Source organism: Plectropomus leopardus, chromosome 14 (genome assembly GCF_008729295.1).
Source record: "Plectropomus leopardus isolate mb chromosome 14, YSFRI_Pleo_2.0, whole genome shotgun sequence".
In the NCBI taxonomy this organism is placed as follows: domain Eukaryota; kingdom Metazoa; phylum Chordata; class Actinopteri; order Perciformes; family Serranidae; genus Plectropomus; species Plectropomus leopardus.
The window spans coordinates 2,236,825-2,261,285 of NC_056476.1; the positions used below are offsets into that span (position 1 = coordinate 2,236,825).

Sequence of the window (24,461 nt, forward strand, 5' to 3'; positions counted from 1 at the left end):
TCCAAATTTTGGGCGTGCTGACTGACATCTACCCAGTGTAATGTACTGACTGTGGATAAGTACCTTATCAAACCCCACTCCAAAAAAATTCTATGTCTTTAATGCTGCTGAGACTAGAAGGTGTGTGGAGCTTTTATGGTGGAAAACTGCAAGAGCTTTGTGGGAAATGGCAGCGGTGATGGATGCTGTAAAGCTTCAGATGGATGCTTTCCAGACCTGGTTTGCACAAGAAACTCTGTGCACACGAGCTGCAGAATTGAAAGTGTGGGTGTAGCGTGGCTGGAGTTCAGAGAGGCCGTTGAGGTTGACTTTCAGGTGACAGCAGAGTTTTTAAAATATATTTTTTGTGACTCAAGAGGCAGCGGATTCAAGCTTTTTCCACGTGGATGGGGAACTTGCAACCTTAAAATTGGATTGAATTGTTGAAAGGTGGAAGGACTCTTACACAAGCTGTGATAATGGGTCAGAAATGGAAGAATTGAAGGGGCTGGCAATCATCTCTTCACGGTCACAGAGCTCCTCAGTGACGGAGAAGTGGCCAAGGTTCCTCTTTGTCACATGGATGTTGGGAACTCTACCTGTGGATTGGCACAATGTGTGATAGCGCTCATTTTCGAGAAGGGGAAATGGAAGTTTTGTTCAAAGTCAGGAAAATTCACAAAACTTTGTTCTTTCTTGACCGTTCTGTGTGACGGTCCTAGAAATGAGATTGCAAATGAGTACTGAACTTCTGATTAAGTTGTTATCAGATTTTGTCCTCAGTATTGGACTCTAGACCACATTTGAAAGTGTTCTTATTTCTTTGGAATTTGCTTCTCAAGTATTTGGTGTTTTGGAGGATCTGTAAAAGTTCATCACTATGTTCACCAAGGTGTTGAAGTTGCCGTACGAGTGTGAGGGGATTGCCATTCGTTCCTAAAGCTGCATTAGCATTTAAAGAAGTACTTTGCCCCTTAAAATTACTCCTTGGATATTAATTACTCACCCTCTTATGTTGACTTAGTGAAAATGTGTTTTTCTCTTCTGCCTCTACGATGAATGAAGAATCCAAAAATGGAGAAAATTCTTGCTTGCTGCTTCTTCTGATTTGTGTAATGAATCTACCTCATTCAGTGTTTTTTATGGTTTTAAATCATTAGGTCCCTTACTTTTGCTGAGGAAAAACACTTAAGCAGATAATTTGTCTTAGGGTAAAAACCTCCTGAACATTTGGGTCTTAACTTATCAAAGAAAAAAGCTGAGCACACTTCTCCAACATGCCAAACAGCATTGGAGAAACACTGATTTACAACATGAAACTGCATCATTCATTTAAAAAAAACCAAACAGTTTTAATCACCTGGTTGGTTTGTTTTAGAGAGGAAGAGACCCCTGTGGATATTTTGGCTTTCTGTAAAAAATCCTGAACAATAAATATAACAAGCAGAAGTTTGAGCAGGTTGCAATCTGCAATCCTTACTGCTAGACGCCACTAGATCCCCCTAAATCGTCCATACTGAGCCTTTAAAACACAAAAGTCACATAATAAAACAAACTAAATACCTGACAGAGGTTGTTGGAGGCCAATCACTCCTGTGTTCAGTGAGGTAAAATTACTGTTTTTGTCAGTGGAGTCTAGCATTAGATAGAGCTTAGGAATGAGCCGTGCAGAGCCATGTAAGAAAAACCCAAGTTTTCATCATAATTTAACATAACATTGGGCGAGTAACTGATGTATACATAGTCATTTGGGTGGTGAAGTATCCCTTTAAGAAATGCATTGAGATTACACAACAAGTATGCCTTGTTACGTTTCCTTTTAAGCTACTTCACATTGAGTCTTGAAGCGTGTCAGTCTGATGGCGTATTTGCAGATGATGTTGGTTTAATTTGGTCTAATCACATCACAGCCTTCAGTGTGCACTGGCGTGGTCTGCCAAGTGAGAGCATCAGAGATTCCCTTTAACATGTTCCAGGCATGACCTACTGGGAAGAGACCACCAAGGACCAGCTGGTGTGATTACATCTCCCAGCAGGCCCAAGAGCGCTTTGGGATCCCACAAGAAAAGCTGGAGCATGTTTCTGGGAAAAGGATGTCATCACATCCAAGACTGAGCAGATGGATGTTTGCATAGTTCGACTGTCCACTGACTGTTTTTGTAGCATTTTAGTCATAATACTAAAAGTAATAATTATTCCTAAACTGTATCAAGTCAAACAAGTGGGAGTAAATGTCAGCTCACTGTTTCCAGCAGTGATACTCAACATACGGCCTGTGGGCAAAATCCAGCCCACGATAGGGTGCCGCGTGGCCCCACAGACATTTTCTAATTCACAATAAAAATAATATGTTTCACACTGGGAATTGTTTTGTACTTTTAGTATACATAAGGCGCCAGAGTGCTTAAAAAAAGCATCAAAATAGAGCTTGTTTATCAAAAAAAAGTGCTAGTGGAAGATTCCCCACACCCCCCGACACAGGTTCTAGCTAATGCCCCTAAAACCCTAGAAATGTTCTGAAGCCCTACAAATGTCCTGAAATCCTAGAAATGTCCTGAAATCCTAGAAATGTTTTGAAATCCTAAAAATGTTCTAAAATCCTGGAAACATCCTAACATTCAAGAAATGTCCAAAGATCCTGGAAACATCCCAACATCTAAGTAACTTTCTAAAGTCCTGGAAAAATCCAAAAAATCTAGAAATGTATTAAAATCCAAGAAATGTCCTGAAATCCTAGAAATGTCCTAAAATTGTGGAAACATCCCAAAATTCAAGAACTGTCCTAATATCTGAGAAACTTTCTTAAGTCTTAGAAACGTCCTAAAAATCTCAAAATGTCCTACAATCTGAGAAATATCCTAAAATCCTAGAAATCTTCTAAAGTCTGTGAAACTTCCCCAAATCCTAGAAACATCCTAACATTCTAGAAATGTCCTTAAATTCTAGGTATGTCTTAAAATCACAGAAGTCAAAAATCCTTGAAATGTCCTATATCTCAGAAATGTCCTAAGATCCTGAAATTGTGTATGAGGCTGTGGCGACTGGCCCCTGGCTTTCTGTTACTTTTGCAGAAGTGGCCCTCAAGCCAAGTAAGTTGACTGTCCCGGGTTTAAAGTGTCCTCCGTATTTTACATTTTAAACTGGCACTCGTATTTATGGCTTGCAGTGGGAATAAGAGTCAGTCTAGACATTACAAGCAATCACGAGAAAAGACTGTGAGTGTCAAATCCACTGTGCTCAAACAAGAGTAAGGATTTTAAAGGTCACAATGACAGCACCCAGACAATAGCTGAAACAAATAGCCTTGTTTCTCTAACTGAGAAAATTGGCAACAATTACATCCAGTCTGACATTGGGCTCTTTTATCAAGTCCCTGGTTTCACAGGCGCAAGAAAAAAAAATCAAATCTGAGAAAACATCCTCTTTCCTCCCAGCGAGTGTTTTACTCGCAGGCCACTGACATTTCAAGTTGATTTTTCTACCAACATTTGGTCTGTAACAGTTGAGTCCTTTTTTGTTCCGGTCCATCTCAGCAGTGACAAAAATGAGATGTAAACATCTGTTCTGCTTTGTGCGCCCGAGCAGCGCGTTAAAACAACTAAAGACAGGAATAACATAATGAGAGCAGAGGATAATGGGATGTCTTGTTGACAACCAGTTGTTCTGTGGTCGGGATCATTGTCATCTTGTTCGGCACCCTCCTCTTGCTTCCTGGCGTGTTCAGCATGGGTGCAGCTGGCGGGGTGGACGAGGTTCAGTGTGCTGTCAGCGATGCCCTCTAATGGCCTCGTGCTTTAGGACAGACGACTAGTTCAAGGCCAGGTGGAACGCACAGTACACAGCTTATAGCTCCGTTCAGGGTGGCTTTACGGGTGGCGGTGGCGGCCTGTTGGTGCAAATACGGTGGCCTGTTTGATGGACGTCAGTGTGTCATTCTGACGCAAAATGCACCCTATTTTTGTTGGTGTGCAGCAGACAGCCGTCTTGTCTAAACACATGCACACACATACTGCTCAGCAGCCCTCAGCGAAAAATGAGTTCCCACGCACATACCTGATTGTGTCTATAATATTGCACTTAATGTGCCATTATTGCACATTAGAAAGTAATACTGTGTCTCACAGAGAATCATAGTCTTGTTATTGTCCATTTTTATGAAAACTAATTTTGTAACCTGTGTCAGGATAACATAAATCACTCAGAAACATCAGACAAGCACATTAAATTTCCTCCGTCCTCGGAGTACCAAGCATTATGTTATTCTAGTCCAGCGGTGCCAAATTTACGGCCTGCAGGCCAATACAGGCCCCCAATAGGGTGCTGGGTGGCCCCCAAACCATTTTCTAATTACATTTTTAAAAAAGTAATCCTCACTGGGAATAGTTTTGTACTTTAAGTATACATAAAGTGCCAGAGTGCAGTAATGAAAACAGCATCAAAACAGGGCTTGTTTGTCAAAAAAGTGCCAGTTGTGGATCCCCCACACCCCCAGAGGCCCTAGCTAAGCCCCTAAATCCTAGAAAATCCAAAGTCCTTTAAACATGCTAAAATCCTAAAAATGTTCCTAAATCTGAGTCCTCAAGTCCCTAAAGTCCTCCAAACATGTATGGGGCTGCTGCGTCTGACCCCTGGCCAAATGTCATTTCCCTTTAAATCCTAGAAACACCTTAAAGTCCTAGAAATGTCCCTAAAATCGGAGTGATGTCCTAAAATTCAAAAAATGTCCTTAAATCCTCAAAACGTCCTGATATCTGAGAAATGTGCTTAAGTCTAAGATACATCCTAAAATTCTAGAAATTTTCTTAAATCAGAGGAAAGTCCTGAAATTGTAGAAGAAATGTCCTACAAACCTAGGAACGTGCTAAAATCACAGAGGTTTCCTAAAATCCTAGAAACATGTATGGGGCTACTCTGACTGGCCCCTGGCATACTGTCATTTTGCTAAAGTGGCCCTTAAGCAAAGCAAGTTGAGTCTCCCTGACTCAAAGACGGTTTCTTTTTCTTGTTGTCCTGCATTTTTGTAGCTGCTTCGTGTTCATGTGTACATTTGTGTTTGGATTTAAATGTAACAAGAGGCCAATTTAAAATGCTAAAATCCTTCTGGAATAGGGAACAAATGAGTTCTCAAATTTGGTCTTCTTACAATTTAGAAGACTAAACCGCCTCTCTTATGTTATAAGCCGACCATCATGGCGGCTGTGGGGGAGGGCGGGCGTTATTCAGCACACTCAGGTGGTTTGAAGAGCAGTGATTGACCAATGTGTTTGAAGCAAACCTCCAGCAGCCCGAGGACTCTCTCATTCAGCTCAACAGAGAGCGGTGACCCTCACGGGGCAGACGCACATCTGGACACTTGAATGAATGTGTAGAAAAAAAGGGAGAGGGGTTCTTTGCTGACCCCCCCAGAGGACTTTGGTGTGCTTGAAGGCAGATTCATTGTTAGATGTTACCTCAGACTCAGTTCTCCTCACCCCTGCTTGAACCTTTCACCTCTTTTTATAGTCACCCTCAGTTTGGAGTGAAAAGAAACTGTGACAGATGGCAGAAAAATAACTTAAATTGACCATTTTTTTTCTTTTTGGTGTTCAGCAGTCACATACAGTTAAATTTTCCTTCATTTCATCTTTTTTATTTTCACCAGCTGTGTGGTCGCCTCAATGTCAGGAGAGGGGGGTCTAAAAAGAACTGTCAGTAGCATAAAAATTGCAGTTTTCAGGGTTGTAACAGAGTACTAGTGGATCAGAGTAGGCTGCCTTGGCCATGCTGGGAAAAAAGGCTTACAGTACGAGAGTACCGAAAGGATGGTGGAGGTATGATCTGCTCTTCTCTGCCTGACTCTGCCTCTGCTCATCCGAATTAATCCAAGTGTCCTGAAGCCCTGACTTGCCAAGTTGTTTTGAAAAACGTCACAAGCGTCATGTTTTTAGCCTGTTTTTTTGTTGTAGCCTGTGGCTCCTTGTGTGGGAGCTATAATTTTCGTTTATTGTTCCTTTTTAAGTATACATTTTCCACACTTGTGGTGAAACTTCTCTCTCAAATTGAATTTACAGTCTGAATTTGCAGATAAATATAGAGTAAAAAATAGCTTACAAAACAACCTCAACATCATTTACTCCCTTCTTTTGGAGATTTGTATCATACGAAATGCATCATTTGAAATTTTCAGCAAAAGGCAAATGTTATTCTGCTGCTGGTAAATGTTTTGATCATCTCGTGCAGTACCTTTAATCTATTTTCACATAAGGAGTTTCTTCATTATCATAACATCCAATTTAGATTTTTTAAGAGCTCCTGATTGAAGTCCACGAGCCTTTGTTTTTTTTATTTCTTTTCAAATACGGATCCAGCCATCTATCTTCAATGTAATAATCATATCATTCACACCACAGAGGAGCTCATTCTAAAATCAATTTATTATTATCTCGCCCAACATAAATGTGTCTGCAGAAAAAGTATAATCTCTGCTTCAAAAGGGTAAAATTATTTTTCTCTAGCAAAAAGCTTTTTTTTCTTTTTTTAAATTGTTTTTCGTTGAGCTTTCAGGTTTGGAGATATACATGCCCACACACACTTTCAATTCTGAGAAGACAGAGAATCACAGTTGCGCGGTTATTCTGGAACAGCTGTGCAATGATATTGACTTTCTTCGGGATGGATTAGTCACAGAGGAATCCGGGATGGAAATTAGTATTCTGCATCACGGCCAGAGCGCTTCTCTAAATTTCATCATGTTTTCCTGAATCGATGATAGAAACCAAAATCACAGCGTGTTTTGACGCCCAATTATTGCCCAAAAGGAGTCTTGCTGCAAAGTAAATTTATGGTAAAGTGTCTAAGTAGTTCTTTTTCGCTGTTGGGAGTTTACGAGTACACGAGCATGTTTGTTCTGTGCATTTATGGGAAGAATATTGCTTTTTTTGTTGTTGTTGTGGAAAGGCTGCTGGAGAGAAGAGAGGGCATTATTAGCAGCTGTGAAAACAGAGACAACATAGCAGGAGAAACCCCAGCAGGCACAGTGAGTCATCGCGGTTAAAAAGTGTTCGGGGAGGCACAGTTAGCTAATAAGGAGCTACAGTATACAGTAACAGAGGCGAGGTCCCTCGGCAGCACTGTCAAAGATTTACCAAACAATCCGACAGCCTGTTATCTTTAATAGGATTCATCATTGTGTCTATAGCGAGTCGCTCAGCCGTACTGATGGAGGGAGAGATCTTATTCATGCACGTCAACAAATCCTAAACATGAAACAACATGCACGGTGCAGCAGGTCAAACCGATAAAACCGATTTCATTCATTTAGTTTGAGCTCAGATCTTTTTGTTCAGTCAGATTTGTAAACTTGGAGTTTGAACTAAAAGTTTAGGAGTTTCTTTGTTGACTGCAGGGAGTTTGCTGAATGCCTGCATGTCTTTCTTGGGATTCGTCTCTTAAAGAATATTTGTGATGTAACTGCATTGTAGGAAAACACGACAAGTTTATTTTGATAACTCAATGCAGTGTCTCTGTGGAGCTCACAGGCCTGCAGCTGCAGGAGTGAAAATGATTACTTTCAGTAACTGTCTGTTAAGAATTTTTTTTCACTTATCGATGCAAAAAATGCACTTTTTCTCAATCTGACTGAAATCCATCTGACTGAAGATTTCGGGTCAGCTGTTAACATGGGATGTCCTCTAATTCGATCTGGTGTTTACGTGCACCGATGCATGTAAAATGTTCTGCAAGACACACAATAAATAATAACAAAAGTTTAAAAAATGTAGGAAATTTTCAAAAATTACAAGAAAATCACCCAAAAATAAATTTTTTTAAAGAAATTCACTGAAAATTTGTTTAAAAATAATAAATGAATAATTCCATTTATGATTGCCCAATAGGAACACATTTGAGAAAGTAAAACCAGCAAATATTTGCATTTTGTCTGATAAATTATTTGAAAGATGAATTAATTTTCAAGACCTTTTTTGTTCTTATTTCTTTGTAAAAGCAAAATGTATGTGTGAGCTGTTACACTGGGTTGCGTCAGAGTTTACAGGTGTACCTAATAAAGTCACACAGAGTGCAACTGTTTCAACACTACACAGCAGAGGTTGCTTCAGAAGACAAAAAGGAAATACAACTCCAAAACTTGTAAAAAAACAGTAAAAAAGGGAAAAGTAAAACCTTTGAGGGCAGATCAGATAAAAAGAAATTCCCCTCCTCTTTGGACAGTCAGCATCTGTGTAAAAAACATTCAATAATAATAGCAATGAACAGAAAATGAATGCAGTACATATAAATTAAGGACACAAGGGGTTTATAATCCAACAGTGGAATTACAATAAATCCTGCGCTTTGATTCTCTCTTTAGGGACGTGACTTTTAAAGACGAATGAGCCGTAAAAATGTTGTTTTCTTGGATCTTTATTACTCTCCGCTGAGTCCCACTCACTGTATATGAACACATAATTAATCTTATCATCCACTTCAATATCTCCCGGTTCTTTTATCACCCTGATTCATTTTCTGAACTCTTCTCGGTGATACACATCAGTTATCGAGAATTAGATCTCATTGAGCTTCTTTCATGTGACGTGAGGAGAGCGCAGCGATCTCTGTGGAGCAGCTCGTATAGATTTCATAGGACGCCTCCTCTGGTTGGCTGAGAGCTGGCGGTTAATGGCGGTGACTGATGCCTGGTGGCTGCAGAGGAGGCGGCGGTTTAGTTTGGAGGCAGAGGGACGTGAGGAGCTACCTGATGAGCTCTGCCACCGTCTCTACACCTGTTTCCTCTGAGCGGGGACAGAAAGGAGTGGAGGATAAGAGAGATTGTTATTTTGCAGCCCAGTCGCCAGAAGAAAATGTTGACATTGCGTGTTTCTGCATTGTTGTTTTTTAGTGCTGTTTCCTGCTACTTTTCAGCCTTCAGACGTGGATCTTTTTAGGGGCTGTTTCCAGCAGCTTTTAGCCCTCAAACATTGGCTGTTTTTGTTTTTTAGGGACTTGCTGTTTCCAGACTTTCTAGCTCCCAATGATGGGTGGTTTTTCACCTCAGACACTAGACGGGTTTCCATTACAGATTTGTACAAAACTGAAGTGATATTTTCAGAGTGTCGATAAAACACAATTGTGAGATGACTGCGCTTCCTTTGAGTGATGCTCTGAGACTTCTCTGGTGATAACATTAAGAAACATGGTGATGGATGTTCAAAACATCAGCAGCTTTATTTCTATTGCAGCCACCGCACTCCATTATTTCCAAACACAAGGCAACATGGGGAGAGCCGGCCCCCCCATGATAGAGGAAAAAAAAGCCTAAGGCCCAAAACAGCCAAAAGAATAGAAAAAAGAAAAGAAGAAATAAAAAAAATGAGGTACTGCAGGGCCACTAGGCCATGGAAAAGCCCTCCAACGCCTTAAAAAAGGCCACAAGCTATGGGGGGGGGGGGGAAAAAAAGGTGGTAGTGGGGGTGGGGAGGATATGGGGGGGGGGGGATGGGGGGGATGGGGGGGGGGGGGGGGGGTGAGGGGGGGGGGTGAAAAAAAAGAAAAAAGGCCCAGGGGGGGGGGTGGGGGGGTGGGCCATAATGAAACAAGTTGGGGGGAACAAAGAAAGAAAAAGTTTCCTCAACTCAAACTGTTTTGTTGGGGGGGGGTGGGGTGTGCGTTTGTGTAGTTAAAAAGGGGTTTGATGGGGGGTGGGTACAATTCTTAGGGTGGTTCAAAACCAGTGGGGGCAAAAAAAAAAAAATAAGCAAAAAAAAAAAAAAGCCCTAGAGAAAAAATGAGCCATGTTCAAAAGAACGAGCCTAAGTGCGCCCTCGAAAGTTGGGGGGGGGGGGGGGGGGGGGGAAAAAAAAAGGGGGGGTGATGAAAAAAAATGGGGGGGGGGGTAAAAAAACAAAAAAAAGCCAAACTGCTTCCTTTGAGTGATGCTCTGAGACTTCTCTGGTGATAACATTAAGAAACATGGTGATGGATGTTCAAAACATCAGCAGCTTTATTTCTATTGCAGCCACCGCACTCATTATTTCCAACACAAGGCAACATGGGGAGCATAGGGAGCCCTCGTAGGTGGAAGCGGCCACATATGGGGGGGGGGGGGGGGGGGGGGGGTGACTTGTTGCTGTGTTTCTTGTGGCTTTAAACCCCCAAATGTTGGTGCTTTTCAGGGGCCTGTTACTGTGTTTCCTGCAACTTTTTCGGTTGCAGTCGTGGGTAATTTTTAGGGACCTGTCATTGTGTTTCCTGCAATTTTTCAACTTTCAGCCCCTTTATGTGGGTGTTTTGTAGTGACCCATACTGTGTTTCTTGCAGCTTTTTAGCCCCCAAACGTGGGTGTTTTATGTAAACTGTGGTGTGTTTCCTGCAGCCTATCATCCCTTAACATGGGTGATTTGTAGCAACCTGCAGCTGTTTTTCCAGCTGTGAAAAGTAGTTGTTTTTTTTCTTGAAACATCGCTGTCTTTCTTGCTGGAGTTGTGCCCCGAGAACGCGTTTTTTTAAACCAAAACATGATGATTTTCTAACCATCACCAAGTGGTTTTTGTGCCTTAACCAAACCACATTTCAACCACTGAAACGTAACGTTTAAATGTTTTCACTACATAATAACGTGGTATAAAGTATGTTTGGTTTGCAGATTTTTTTCTGCAGATTGTTTTTGTGTTGGTTGTAAAGTAGTAAAGTCAATCTCATCCAGTCATCTACTTAGTGGTAGTTGCAGCTGTAAATCGGCGTGTTTATATGTTTTCAGGATTAGTGTTTCATTTATTTCATGTCCCACAACTCTGTCAACAAAAGATAATCAATTCTCAGTTATGCAAATTGTGCCAGTCTCATGTTTTGTCTGTTAAAAACATTGCAAATTCATCTTTGCTGTTATTGTGTTTCTGAGCTGGGAGATTGAAGCTCGTACTGCCGGAGATCAGAGGAAGAAAAAGTGAATTCAGTTTTGTTTATGGGTGACCCGTTTCCTTGAAAAGGTTTCTTTTAATTTTAGAATCTGCTCCTTGTACCAAACCAGGTGTGTTTTTGCGTGCCAGTCGGGGATGAGAGCGGGAATAAAGAAAAAGCAAAAAGGAGGGTGAGAACAGAGAGATAAGCAGAAAGGATGACGCCAGCAGAGAAGAAATCAGAGAGCAACAGAAACAAAGAGGAATGAAAACAAGAAAAGCGCAGAGAGAGAGCTCAAACAGATTATTTACCTCAGTGGGATAAACAGGAAGGCGTATAGGATGGAACGAATTTGAATGACAAGGCAACTGATTTCTCCTAATTGGTTTTGACTGTCTGTCTTTGAACTGCCGGTGCGCTGTTTCCAGGCAAACAGTTATCTCCTGCAATCTGGAGTGCTGCTTAATTTCTCAGACAAACACCAAACCTCTCTCCACACCGGATTAGTTGCAATTTAATAAGATTTGCACTGTTGCTGCTCACCAGGGGCTTTTTTTTCTCCTCTTTGCCTTGAAGCTGAGGGGAAGCCAAACCTGGCTTTAAGGTTCCTCAGTGCACCACCCTCCGTATCCGAACACCCACACGCGCCACCCACATATCTGCGCCCACCTGCAGCTTCTGCACACTTGCATAAGTCTCTAAATATGTTCAAATATTGTTTCTTTCAACAGAGTGAAGAAAAAACACCACAGGGCGAAATAAAATTTCCAATGCAAATCGGCATTTTTAAGAGTTTTCTCGGCACGAGTGAAGCATCTTGACATAAGGCAGATTTTTTTTTTTTTAAGGTACCGTCACTCGATACAAGAAAACTCCGAACTGGAACTGATTTGCATCGCAAACGAATGACATTATCTCACCCCGCAGATTTTCTTCCCTCCTCCCCTTTGCTTTACATAAAATAAATCAGATTTTAAGACTCCAGAGTGGAATAAATGATTCGTTGAAGGGGATATTTCTTTTGGCACACTAAGTGCCGCCTGTCAAGACCTCAGCGGAGATGAGCTCTTCACTTGAGTGGCAGATGCATTCTCTCAACAGCATCCACTAACACCCCAAACCCACAGCAACACGCTCCTCGCCTCACTGTCTGTCGAGACGTTTATTGACAGCTTCCTCTAGATTAGCTCACTCCTCAGAAAGGTTGAGAAGTCTCCTGCCGGGCGCTTGGCAGTTAACCCCTTTTTTTCCCCAACAAGCAGAACAAGCTTCAGCTCAAGATGTATACTTGATTCAGATATGTCGTACTCTTTTCTGTTTTATCTGATCAACTCCTGAGTCACGTAACGCAGGGAGAGATCCTCCGAGTTGCAGTTTGAGCTCAGCGAAAGACGTAGAGTCCTGACAGTTCTGTCAGCCTGCCGGTGGGAAGCGAGCGAGCTCCTGCCTTTACTGGGGTGCCGCTTCTCCTCCTTATCACTTGATTGAGCCGTGATGGAATCAGATTTGATTAAGATTTAATTGCTGAGCTGACTCGTTGCACGGAGCGGCGCACCGAGAAGTCAGTGACACAGAAATAATTTTGGACATGATTTTTGGGAATCTGTCAAGCAGTGGATAACCAATTCTTCTCACTTGTTTAAAACAAATTGCTGTCATTTTAGATTGCTTTTAATGCTTTCCAGAATACAGAAACGGCTGCATTGTTATATTGTGATATATTTTCCTTTGAGGCAAAAAACCTCAGGTGAAAAGTTTTTCATGCAGTGGTCAAATCAGAGATTTTGGGCTATTTTTCCTCCATATCGCGTCTTTTTTTCTTTTGACTAGTGGAAAGAAAATGTCCAAAATACTCATTTAGGTGTTTGCTTAAATTCAGATTTCTGTTCTGGAAGTGTATGCAGAATTTATGCATATTTATGTAGATATTGTTTCTTTTCACATTGCAATATAAACATTCAGAAAATGGCAAAAAAATTATTTCTCATAAAATTATTTATAAAATTATTTCTCATGGCTGTTGAAACTACTTTCTATATATGGAGTGATAAAAAGAGATACAAATTTGTACTGGGAAAACCATTGACTCAATACAAAAACAAAATTTAAAAAATTATTTTGAGCCTATCCTATGTCTAGATTTCTGTTCTGGAAATGTATGAAAATCCGTGCAAATTTAACTAGAAAATTCCCCATTTGTAGATTTATACCTAACATTTTAGAAACTTGTAATACAATAAATAATTGTCTTTGTGTAACTGGAAGTTTCATGGTGATATTTTGTAGTTGAAATTTTTACCCTAGTGGTTTACGTTTGGTCCAAAAGTGATGGGATTTTAAAAGACATATCTTTAGAGGAAGTTTTCTCAAAAAAAAAAAAGAAATCTTCAACGCAACAAAACAAAAAAATCTAAACTTCAATAGCACTTACATTCACCAAATTTTGTAGTTTTAATCCTATCTATATTCGGAAGAACTTTACAAAGAGGGCTGTCCATATGTCATTCTTAGCCTGATTTATAGAACATTTTATTTCAAAAAGTATGGCGAAAATAGATTTTTTTAATGGCAATTGGCACTGTTTTCTGATATAAAGATGATATCCAAAATTCTCTCTCTGAAAACCTTTGACTCTAAAGTGTCAACCAGATGAAAGAAGAATTTTGAGCCTGGCTTTATGTTTTCAGTTTTTGTATTGCAAGTTTTCTATATTATGTTTAAACATGCAAATTAGTCCATATTTAACTTTGCTTAGCTAATACCTCATTTGCACATTTTAACATAAAATATCAGAAAACTTTTAATACAAAAAAAAAATTGCCTTTATGTAAGTAATCATCTGCGGAAATTTCATTGTTATAGTTACTAGTTAATTTTTTACCCTATTCACCTGTAGTGTCTCCCCTTAAGGAGCTTTAAAGTTTGAAAAATCCTCTTATTCCGTCCCGTCTGACAGCATTTCATATATATTCTGTCTCAGCTTGTTCCAGCTCTTTATCGAAGCTCTGTGTTTACACTGGGTGACATATTCAAACCCATATTTTTATGGCTGCACCTTTCCCTCAAATGGAAATATTCTAGATGTCTTATGCATCATCTCATTCACATTTCAACAAATCCATTCTGACATGTTTGCTATTTGAAAACTTTGGGTTTTCGGTTGAAAATAGAAAAAGTTGTGTGGGTTTGAACAAAGTTTGTCTGTAGCAGTTTGTCCTGACTTTTCCTCCATCCAGTTAGCAGAGCTGTAGCAGAATGACTCTGGGGAACGCTTATGGTCAGTCAGATGATGGATCTGCCGTGTTGGCCGCAAACTAAAATATTTCAACAAATTTTGGAAGGATTGCCTTAAACTTTGGTACGCATATCAACAGCACCAAGATAATGAATCTTGATGACTTTTGTGATCTCCTGACTTTTCCTCTAGCGCCACCAGCAGGTTGACATAAATGGTTTTGAGTGAAATTTCTCAATTATTGGACAGATTGCAATGAAATTTGTCTCAGACCACAGAAACAGACATTTAAATCCATCTACTAGGAAGGACAGAGTGGCGGCAATTTTTATGTGTACCGTTGCCACTGAAATAGTTGTAGCGCATTTACTGTCATATAAACAAACCGACTTGTGGTAAGCGACCACGGAGTAGAAGCACGAAGCATGGATTGGTTTATGAGTGATTTTAAGGTATCCGTCAGTGTTTCTGGTGGCTTTTCAGCCGTAGTGCCACATCTCATGGAAATAACTATTAGTAAAAGAGTTTCTGCCAGTGTCTTATTTTTTGTCTTATCTGTAGTCTTCAGGTTTCATTCATAGCCTGATTTATGATGAGCAGTTAAGTAATGATACAAAGCGTGGATTGGTTTGTGAGGTTTTTTTAGGGTATCCATCAGTATTTCTGGTGACTTTTTAGCCTCAATTATGTTTTTTAAATTTTATTTAATTTGTTTTTTCTGTGATCTGTCACTGTTTTCACAGCAGGGGTAGTGCCATAAAAAGTTATTGTTTTTTTTTCATTTATTTTTTATTAAGTTATTGATTGTATTGTATTGTATTGTATGTACACCGCTGTGGTTCCAGTAGGGATTTCGCCCCCAAAACTGGTTAATTTACATCAAAACGTGATCTTTTCCTTTTCAGTAAGTAACTGTTTTCTGTGCTGAAACCAAACAACATGATAACTACATTGTTGTTGAAATGTTAAGTTTTAACATATCTGCAACATAATTGCAAATGTAATCTGTGATTTGCAGATATTTTTCCCATCGATTTGATTGTTGTCAGGTATTCTTGTTAATCTCACCTATTATTGTCTACTGCAGCGGTAAATCAGTTTTCATTTGCTAACAGGATAAAGGTTTTATTCATTTCATGTCCCAAAACTCTGTCAACAAAATCATTTTTCACTTAATGCAAATGGTGCCAGTCTCATGTTTTGTCTGTCAAAAGCATCACAGGCTTTTGAGGCTGACGCTCGTACTGCCCGAGATCAGAGGAAGTAAAAGCATTTATTTTATTTTTTTATGGGTGACCCGTCTCCTTGAAAAGATTTCTGTAATTTTAGAAGCACAGAGAGACGTCTGCATTTTGTGCACTATCTCTGTTGCCTCGCTGCTAGAGAGGAATTGAGAATTGCTGGATTTATGTAATAAGAAAATTAACTCTGCAGCAGAGACTTCACTACCGTCTTACTCATTTAAGCACAAAACAAAACAAAACAAGAGTGCAGAAGGATAGAAAATACTCTTTATTTTCCTTATAAAAGAGAAAAATACAACCGTAAACCAATTAAGTTTCTCTCTTTCACCAAACAAAGGCTATCTAAAAAGTTATCACGCATTTGGCGAAGGCAGCTACAGTAACGTTACATCAACAAACATGCAATTACTGGAAACAAAAGCAACTAATAATAATTGCATTTTCTGTTGAATGAGTCGAGTGAACACTGCAAACAATTCAGTGTTCTTTTCTTTTCATTCTATTTCTATTGTTCAGACACTTGTGTTTTAGTACAGCGGTGTCCAACTGGTCCGGCCACACGGTCCAGATTTTTCTGAAGTCATTGATTCGACAAAATATAAATAACATGTGGGTTTAAAACAGAATGAAGTAAAATATATTGATGAACTAACTGCGATTTGTTAGAGCCAGGGGCATTTCAAGGATCTGAAGGCATTGGGGCCTTAACCTGGAACAAAAACATGGCCTCACAAACCTGCATGTTTTTTTTACAAAAAGAAATCAGGCAATTCAGTTTTTTCTTTTAGTTTTGGCTTCTTTTTTTGGGGGGGATTTCGAAAAGAAATTGCCTTTTTTTCTTTAAAAGTTTTTGCTTTTATTTCTTTAAGACTTTTTTTGCAATTTTTTTTCTTTCAAAGTTTATGGTGATTTTATTATTTTTTTATTTGTCCATTCTTTTCATCTTTAAATTGTTTTTGCAATTTTTGCATTTTTTTCTGTACAAAAATTGATAATGTTTTTTCAAATTTTGGGTGATTTTAAGAGAAAATGTGCCTTTCAAACTCACATGCCTGCTTAAAAAAAGACCATTTATCAAATCATCTTAAACACACCATTTGGGACAAACACTTAATGCATTTACTCAGTCAATTAGGGAGGCTCAAGGAAAAATATTTATGGGGAGGGTCAAAAAAAATAACAGCCAACCCCCTGTTCTTATAAATAAAGAACAGTCCCTTAGGCCTAAAGACACTTCAAAATAAAAGCTCTGTGCTGCAAATTCACTGCACTTCAAAGTAGTGCAAAAGTGTTTTTTCACAAACTTGACACGGTCCGTTCAAAATGGACCTGCGACCGACCGAGTACACATACTCTGTATGTGTGTGTGTGTTTTTCCAAATCAGGCACAAAGACGGATTAAACAACACTGCATAATTTCTTTTCGAGCAAGTGTAAGAGCTGTTCGACAGCCAGGAATAAATGGGTATTTATGTAGCGTCCTCGGGGGAATAAAGCTTGCATGTTATTAGTGCCACACGAAACAAGACAACAGTAAACAAGTCGTTCCCCCACAGATGATGCAGCTCCTGTCTGGGCCAATGGGTAACAAATATGACACTTTATTTTGACAAAACACCTCAGTGTAATTTTGAGCATGTCAGATTGTATTGGCGAGATGAACCCCCCCCCCCCCCCCCCCAAAAGTTTCATCAAAATCCAGTCAGCGTGTGTCGGATGTATTCCATGTGACAACTGTATGAACTCATGAATATTTACAGCACCCCGCCCTCGGGTTTATGAATGTAAATTTTAAAAAATGCTGGAATACAGTCGTGAGACGCATCGTTGACCATGTTTGATCGCTTCTGACAAGGGATGTAAAAATGTAATCCAATTATTAAATTCAACACAATTTACATCATTTTAGCGATGATTCAGTGGATCATAAACGCTCACATTAATTCAGCAATTTCTTTTGATTTGCTTCGAGGGATCATTTGGATTTCTTGAAGTGGGGTTGTATGAGGTGCCTATCCATCGTCAGTGTGTCACCAACAGAAGCTGGTGATTGTTTATGTACCAAAAAAGCTTGAATATCATTAAGTGTATGCTATATTTGGAATATTTGTACCTTTGCTGTCAGATAGCCCTTTTCATTGGCTCAACATTTTCTCAACCACAGAACTTTTGTTCTTCTGTCTGATCAGAAAACTGTGGTTTTATTTACTTACTTACCCCCAAAAAAACACCGTGCACAGCAAACTTCACATTTTTTTGCTGTTGTGGTTGTTTGTTTTTGTGTTTTTGAGTCTCTTACAATCATTCTGTGTCCCCTCTCTAAATTTTGAGGTTTTTGTGGGTCCGTGAAGGCAGCACAAGTCAAACCAAAGCCAGAGTTTTTTATGCCTCCACTCGTGGCTGCAGGCATTGAGTTCTCGGGTTGTCCATCAGTCTCTCTGAATAACCCATTCTTATCAATGCAGTATCTCATGAACGCTGTCATTTCTTCAGTTTCCACTTGAGTTCAGCGATGAACTGATTAGATTTGAGTGATCAAAGGTTAACTCTTTGAAATCAGGAGCATAATCACTTTTCTGGTGCTGCTGTCAGACGCTAAAGTATTTTAAACTCTGAGCTCCAAATTTGTTCAATTTGCTCAAAAGCCATTTTTAAAGAAAAGCAAAGAACAACTTGGCAAGAGATGACCTGCAAATTGAAAAAAAAAAAAAGGAAATTATTTTTAGGGAAAATGTCCAGAAAATGATATATTTACAATTATCATAATATATATTTTAAATTATTTTACAGAATTATTATAGCTTTTAAGCAGTTTTTTTTTTAGGTAATTTCCTTGTTTTATTTCTTTTCTTTTCTTTTTTTTGTTTGTTTGTTTTGGGGTTGTTTGTTTGTGTGTTTGTGCTAGTTTCCAGGTAATTCTCTTGAACATTATTTTTTTTTTATTATTACAAATTTCTTTTTCGAGTCATTACTTCTTAAATTCCTCATGGCCTTCTTCCCATGTTTTTTTAAAAAAAGAATCAGGCCAATTTGCCCAGGTTATAAAGGGTTAACCAACGGCTCAATGTGGCGGTAGTGCAGGACGAACACATACTGAATAAGAACAGAAAAACTGTACAGTTAATAAAAAAAACGCACATCTTAATGTTATATTAATGAATTTTAATCTATGCCAAATTTTCAGTGCAGCTGAAGCATCTCTGTCTTTTGGGGAAAAAACACTTAAATGTTTATTGGCACAAGATTTGCAACATTAAGTAGGCCTAATAAAAATGTTTAATTCACTTTTCCTTCATCATTCATGGTCATGCTGGAGGATTTATTTGTAGCTCTGTCCCAGTTTTAAATCTTTTCCCGTATAGTCCTTATATTTTTCCCGTTTTTCCTCCAGTTGTGCTTTCTGTGGTCTTTAGATGTGTAGTAGACGTTGGTCCTTCGTCAGGGGGGCTACTTTCCCCGAGTTCCTCATAACTTTTTTTTTCATTACACTTTCTTCAGAGAAATTACAGGTCTTTGAATGATTTAGCACCAGTTGGTATAATTTTAAAAACCCCTGATACAGCAACTAGGTCATTATGATTATCATTGTTAAATAAGTGAAAAAAAGACAAAATATTTCAAAGTTTTTATTGCTTTGTCTCATTAAGTTTGGGCAGTTCTTTAACTTGCAGCCTGAAAAACTGTATTTCTTGTTTCATTTGGGCTTCAGTGTGTTGGATTAACACTCAGCGAGGTTTATTATTTAGAAGAACAAACAGCCTCTGAAATGTTTAAGCTTCACTGAGCAAACGTACAGAAAAGCAGCCCACAGTTCAGTCCTGCTCAGAGCTCAACATGAGGGACCACGACATGCTGACTGACCTGTCCTCTGTCTGTCTCGTCCTGCAGGAGTCCCACGTATGGCTCTCTCTGCAGGCGGGAGGGACTGCCTGCGAGCCGGAGACACCTGCTCCAGCGACGACACCTGCAGCCCACGACTGCGCACCCTCAGGCAGTGTGTGGCGGGGGACGGCACCATGAAGCTGGGGCCCGGGGCGCGAAACCAGTGCGAGAACGCCATGACGGCGCTGCTGTCCACTCCTCTGCACGGCTGCCAGTGTAAACGAGGCATGAAGAAGGAGAAGAACTGCCTGAGCATCTACTGGAGTCTGCATCAGTCTGTGCTGCACGGTGAGAACGACACTCACACAGTCTCGTGGTTCGGAGGTGGGCGGGAGCAGGTGCAGGCGAGGTTTGTACAGTCATGGAATTTGCAAATAGCAATTTCCAGGCCTGGAAAAAAAAGAAAGCTAAATTTACTCTAGAAGTTTTGGAAAAGTCATGGAATTTTGTTTCACAAACCACAAATCCAGTGCTAATTTTCTGTTTTTAAAATTTCCATTTGTGATAAGTGGCAATTTTTTTGGGTGATTTTTAAAGGGAAAATAACCCTTAAAAATGTTTAAAGAAATAAAAGGTAATTTATTTTTCTTAAAAAATAGTAAAAATTAAAATTCTATTCTTTAAAAATCACCAAAACATTTTAAAGGAAAAAGCAAAGTGCCAAAATGTTTTCCTTTTTTTAAAGATTATTGTTTAAAGACAAATTAATTGCTTAATTCCTTTTTTTAAATACCACAAAAAATTAAAGAAAAACAAAACTGTCAAATTGTCACTTAAATAATTGCCAAAAGTTTTTGAAGAAAAAAAAATCATCAATAAAATAGATACAAAATATAACCATTCAAAGTTGTTTGACCCTCCCCTAAACCAAAATAATAAAAAAAAAGAAAAAAGTCCTTCCCCAGTGCTTAAAAATGATTAGACTAGCCTCCCCCTTTTCACCCCTCCCCTCTCACAAAAAACGAACAGTCCCTTGGTTATGCTCCTAATCCTTCTAATCCTGTTCTGAATTATGATTATTTTTTAAATGATATATATTCAAAAAAGCTGTTACATAATGAAAAAGAACCGATGGATTATAGATGGTCGTTTCAGAGGTCTTAAAATTTGCCTCAACGTCACGGAAGGATCATGGAAATTTATTGGTAAAAATGTGTATGAACCCTGTTCGGTATGTTATTGGGATTATCGAGTGTGTGCCGCCCATTACACATGAATTAGGCTTCCGCCTCCAGAGCTCAACTGTAAATTCCCAGCTGAAATAAAAAGAGTGATTATTGTGTCAAAAACAGTTAGAACCGAGGCTCTGATTCCTTTTGTTCCACCCACACTCGTTGTATTTTATCACTTTTGAGCTTATTCCAAATGCTTTGCGCTGCCATTGTCATTCCCGGCATTGAACCCCATTATTTTTAGTGCATTTACATTCAAATTCAGGCATTTAGCATATATTTTTATATTCAAAACAGCTGAAACAGAAACATTACAATAACAGTGAATATCCTCCAGTCAAGTGCAAATGTAAAAAACATGACATGGAGATAAAAACTAACAAAACAAACAATAAAGCTTGTACATCAGTAGTTATTATTTCCAGTCCTGAGTAAATGTGCGACTACACAATATAAACTCTTCATTAAAAACGTCTGACACGAGTGAGGCAAACAAGCTTTAGGACGGGTAAAATTAAAGCTTGGGCAGGCAGAAAGATGGAAAAGAAAAAAAAAACACCCTCCTGCTGCAGCTGCGCGCCCTGACCATAGCAGCTCGGGAGATTGACCTTTGGTCAGGAGCTGTAAGGGGTTAAATGTTTTCAGAAATATGTTTTAGCTCACCGTTCAGCTGTAGTAAAGGTCATTTCTTGCCACCTTTGGGTTTAAAATTTACATTTGCATGATGTCACCCACCAGGGGGAGTCTTCATTGGTGTGGTGCTGCGCAGTGCATTCTGGTAGTTGTAGGTTTTTGAGCAAAAGTGTCTTTTTCTCTTTTTACTTTGTTCATGTAGAAAAATTTCAGTAAGATTTACGTTTTTCTATTGCAGAGACAGCCTAGTTTTAGTAAAATGTCATCTTCCCAGCAGCTGAAATACTTTTTTTAACCCACCTGTATCGAAACACATTAAAACTCCTTCATGAAACACAGGAAAAAAATCTTAATGGACAATTCAGCAAGAAAATGTCTTGCAAACTCAAAAAATATGTAATAGGGGACAAAGAAATCACCTGGAAATTGGCTGAGGGAATATTAGATATGATCCCAAAAAAAGGGAAAAATGTCCAAAAAAAGTATGTTTTAAATTCTTAATTTTGTTTTTAGATATGATCAAAAAACAAGGGAAAATGTCCCAAAAAGTATTTAAAATTATGTTACAGAAAAAAAGAAAATCAATTTCTATATTTTATATATATTTTATTTTTCAGGTAGTTTTTTGATAATTTTTATTATTTTTTTAAAAATTTTGGGGATATTTTTTTGTTAAGTTGCTCATCGCCCTCTTCCCATGTTTTTGAAAGAAATCCAGACAATGTGCTCAGGTTTCCTCACTGACTCAGAACACTGCTTTTTCAGTATATGACCTGCACGCTCGAAACCTGCAATATTTTCAAACAAGCTTACTCGAAAACCAAACTGTGCATCACTAGTACATGCACGCTGCACAGAGGGCGGTGGGGTGTCCCAAAGACCCCTGACAGCTTCGTCTGTCCCTTCGTGAAGTCTTGAATTATTTTGTCTCCTTTTTATTACTTTAGATGTAACTTTTATAATACATAGTGAGTTTTGTGTCGGTGTTTCAGGACAGTGAAAAGACAAATTCTGCAGCTAAAAGAGCACATATTTCGGGTTGTCATGACAACAGAGCTAACCTCTTTGCTCTGTGTTGGCAGGACTCAGCCTGGTGGAGGACTACCCGTACGAACCGGAGGAGAGGGGCTCCGACTACGTCCGTCTGGCCTCCATCGCTGCAGGTGAGTGGGCGAGCTGCCACAAGTGTTTTTTCTGCTCCTGCCTTCGGTTTCCGAGCAGAGGGCAGAAAAAAAAGTTACTTAGACAATCAAAAGCATCCATTTATCACAACAATGAAAAAAGAAGTGGGTCTCGACCAGGGTGAGTGTCACAGAAAAAGCAAATCGTGATGTTATCCTGTTTTTTTTTGACGGAGTAGACGGAGGTTTGTGCAGGTGGGTTTTTGATGAGTAACAACCTGCGCTTTGCTGCTTTCTTGCCTCTGAGCCCGTGGGCAAGCCGCAGGGCTGGTATGTGCTGCTGTTAGCCCCTGAGGCACAGATTAATTACCTATTTACTTTAATGCATCTGGAAGCAGCAAAACTTGGAGGGGTGGAGAAAAAGACAGAGAGGAGCAGAAAGAAACCGGGTGAGAAAGAGACAGACGGAGGAAATGGAAGACAGACAGAGTCAGTTTGTTTACTCAGACAACACTTCTTCCTGTTGGAGGTTTGGAAAAGAGAGAGGCTGCACACAAATGAGGAGTTCCTTTTTTTTGTTTCCCCCCCGGAGAGGACAGAAAGTCAAGTGTTTTGTTTTCTCCGACAGCAATTATACTCTGGATGAGTGAAACCGAGATGGAGAGACTGCGAAACTTAAGTAACGACTTAAACGGAGTGATTAGTGTGGAACGCAGTCATGCATACGCCATACAGTATAATGATAAATGTCCTACAGACACACAATAAAAGTTAAAACAAGTGTATAATGACAGCTCAAAGGGAGGACGCGGCTTCATTTAAACATTTCGATAGTGTTTTTCCGACATGAAGCAGCTCAGTGTTTGAGGCAATGAACAAAGGTGGCTCGAAACTAAACCTAAAAAAAGTCTGATTGGTTTGTTTAACCCTCTTTGCTGCGATCAGACACCTTTCGCAAGCATTTAAACCTTTGAAATGCGAGAAAATTGGTTTGATTTTTTTTTTCTTTCAAAAACATGGGAATAAAGGCAATAAGCAACTTGGCAAGAATTAGCAAAAGGTGACAAGAAAATGGCTTGAAAACTAGCTGAGAGTGCAAGAGAAAAAGAGAGGGAGAATCACTGAAAAATTATCCCCAAAAAAGAGAAAAATAAACAAATAATGATGAAAATTCTATAATTAAACTTATGTTACACAACTTACGTTGTTTTTTGTGAAATTTTCTTTTTGTGCTGCTTTTTGTCTAATTTTCGTGTAATTTTTTATATTTTTTTCCTCTCATTTATTTCATTACTATTTTTTTAAGGAATCAAGCCAATTTGCTTGGCTTTCAAAGGGTTAAAGAAATGACAATAGCTCTATAGATACATCCAGTATTTATGGTAATGCCCACAAAACATCAGATACTTTTACTCCAAAAGTGAAAACAAAGCATCATAACCACAAGTACACTGAAATTAAGTATACGTGGGTATTCTTTTTTTTTTATAGAATTTTCAATGAAGACCACAACTATAATGTATTATGAGGGCATTCATAGCAAATTACAATGCATTCATAATGCTTTATGACTACATTCATAAACACACATATGCTTACTGATGCACTTTATCAACAGTGGCTGGAGGCTGACCGATGGGGCTTATAATGCTTTATAAGTACCTATACTCATTTATACACACATCAAAAATTAACTGTAGTAAGGACTCGTAAGCTGCTATAACAATCCATGCAGTATCATAACTTATTATTTTATGTGTTAGGTAAAGTGCAGTACATATTGATGCATTTATAGTAATTTATGCGTCATCATGGTGCTTCATTGTTGGTATTAAGTAAAGTGTAATGTAGTTTATAACTAATTAAGAGCATCCATAAGACACTTGACATCTATAATTCATCAAACGTCAAACATCTACTATTTTTTATGACTGTTAATTTAGTGCATCAGTAAGAATTATGTGTCATTATGAATGCATTATAATTCACTCTGAATCTCCCTTATAATGCATTATAGATACTGCTGCACATCTTTAAGATGTTGTATTCTCCTTAATTGAATGCATTTTATAAACTATATTGTTATGCTTCTTTTTATTAATAATGTCTGTGGGTTTTTTAAAATTTATTTTATTTTCCATTTTATGTTGTACATTCAATTTTTATCCTTAATTTTTATCTTATTTTATATCTTATCTTATTTATCTTATGCTGCTATACAAATAAAGTTTAGGATTATTATTATTATTATAGATGTGGTCTTCATAGAAGGTGTTACCCTTTTTTAACTTTATAAAGTTTTCATGGCTGTAGGGTACTGATA

General features: G+C 38.8%; 1 protein-coding gene across 1 annotated transcript in view; it reads left to right on the top strand.

Moving 5' to 3' along the window:
* gfra4a (GDNF family receptor alpha 4a) overlaps window positions 1–24,461 on the top strand; it is a 180,239-nt gene that overhangs the window by 119,350 nt on the left and 36,428 nt on the right. Inside the window, exons 2-3 of the mRNA XM_042500719.1 lie at window positions 19,219–19,500; window positions 22,100–22,180. Coding sequence (XP_042356653.1) covers window positions 19,219–19,500; window positions 22,100–22,180 — 363 coding nt within the window. The remainder of the gene's footprint in view (window positions 1–19,218; window positions 19,501–22,099; window positions 22,181–24,461) is intronic.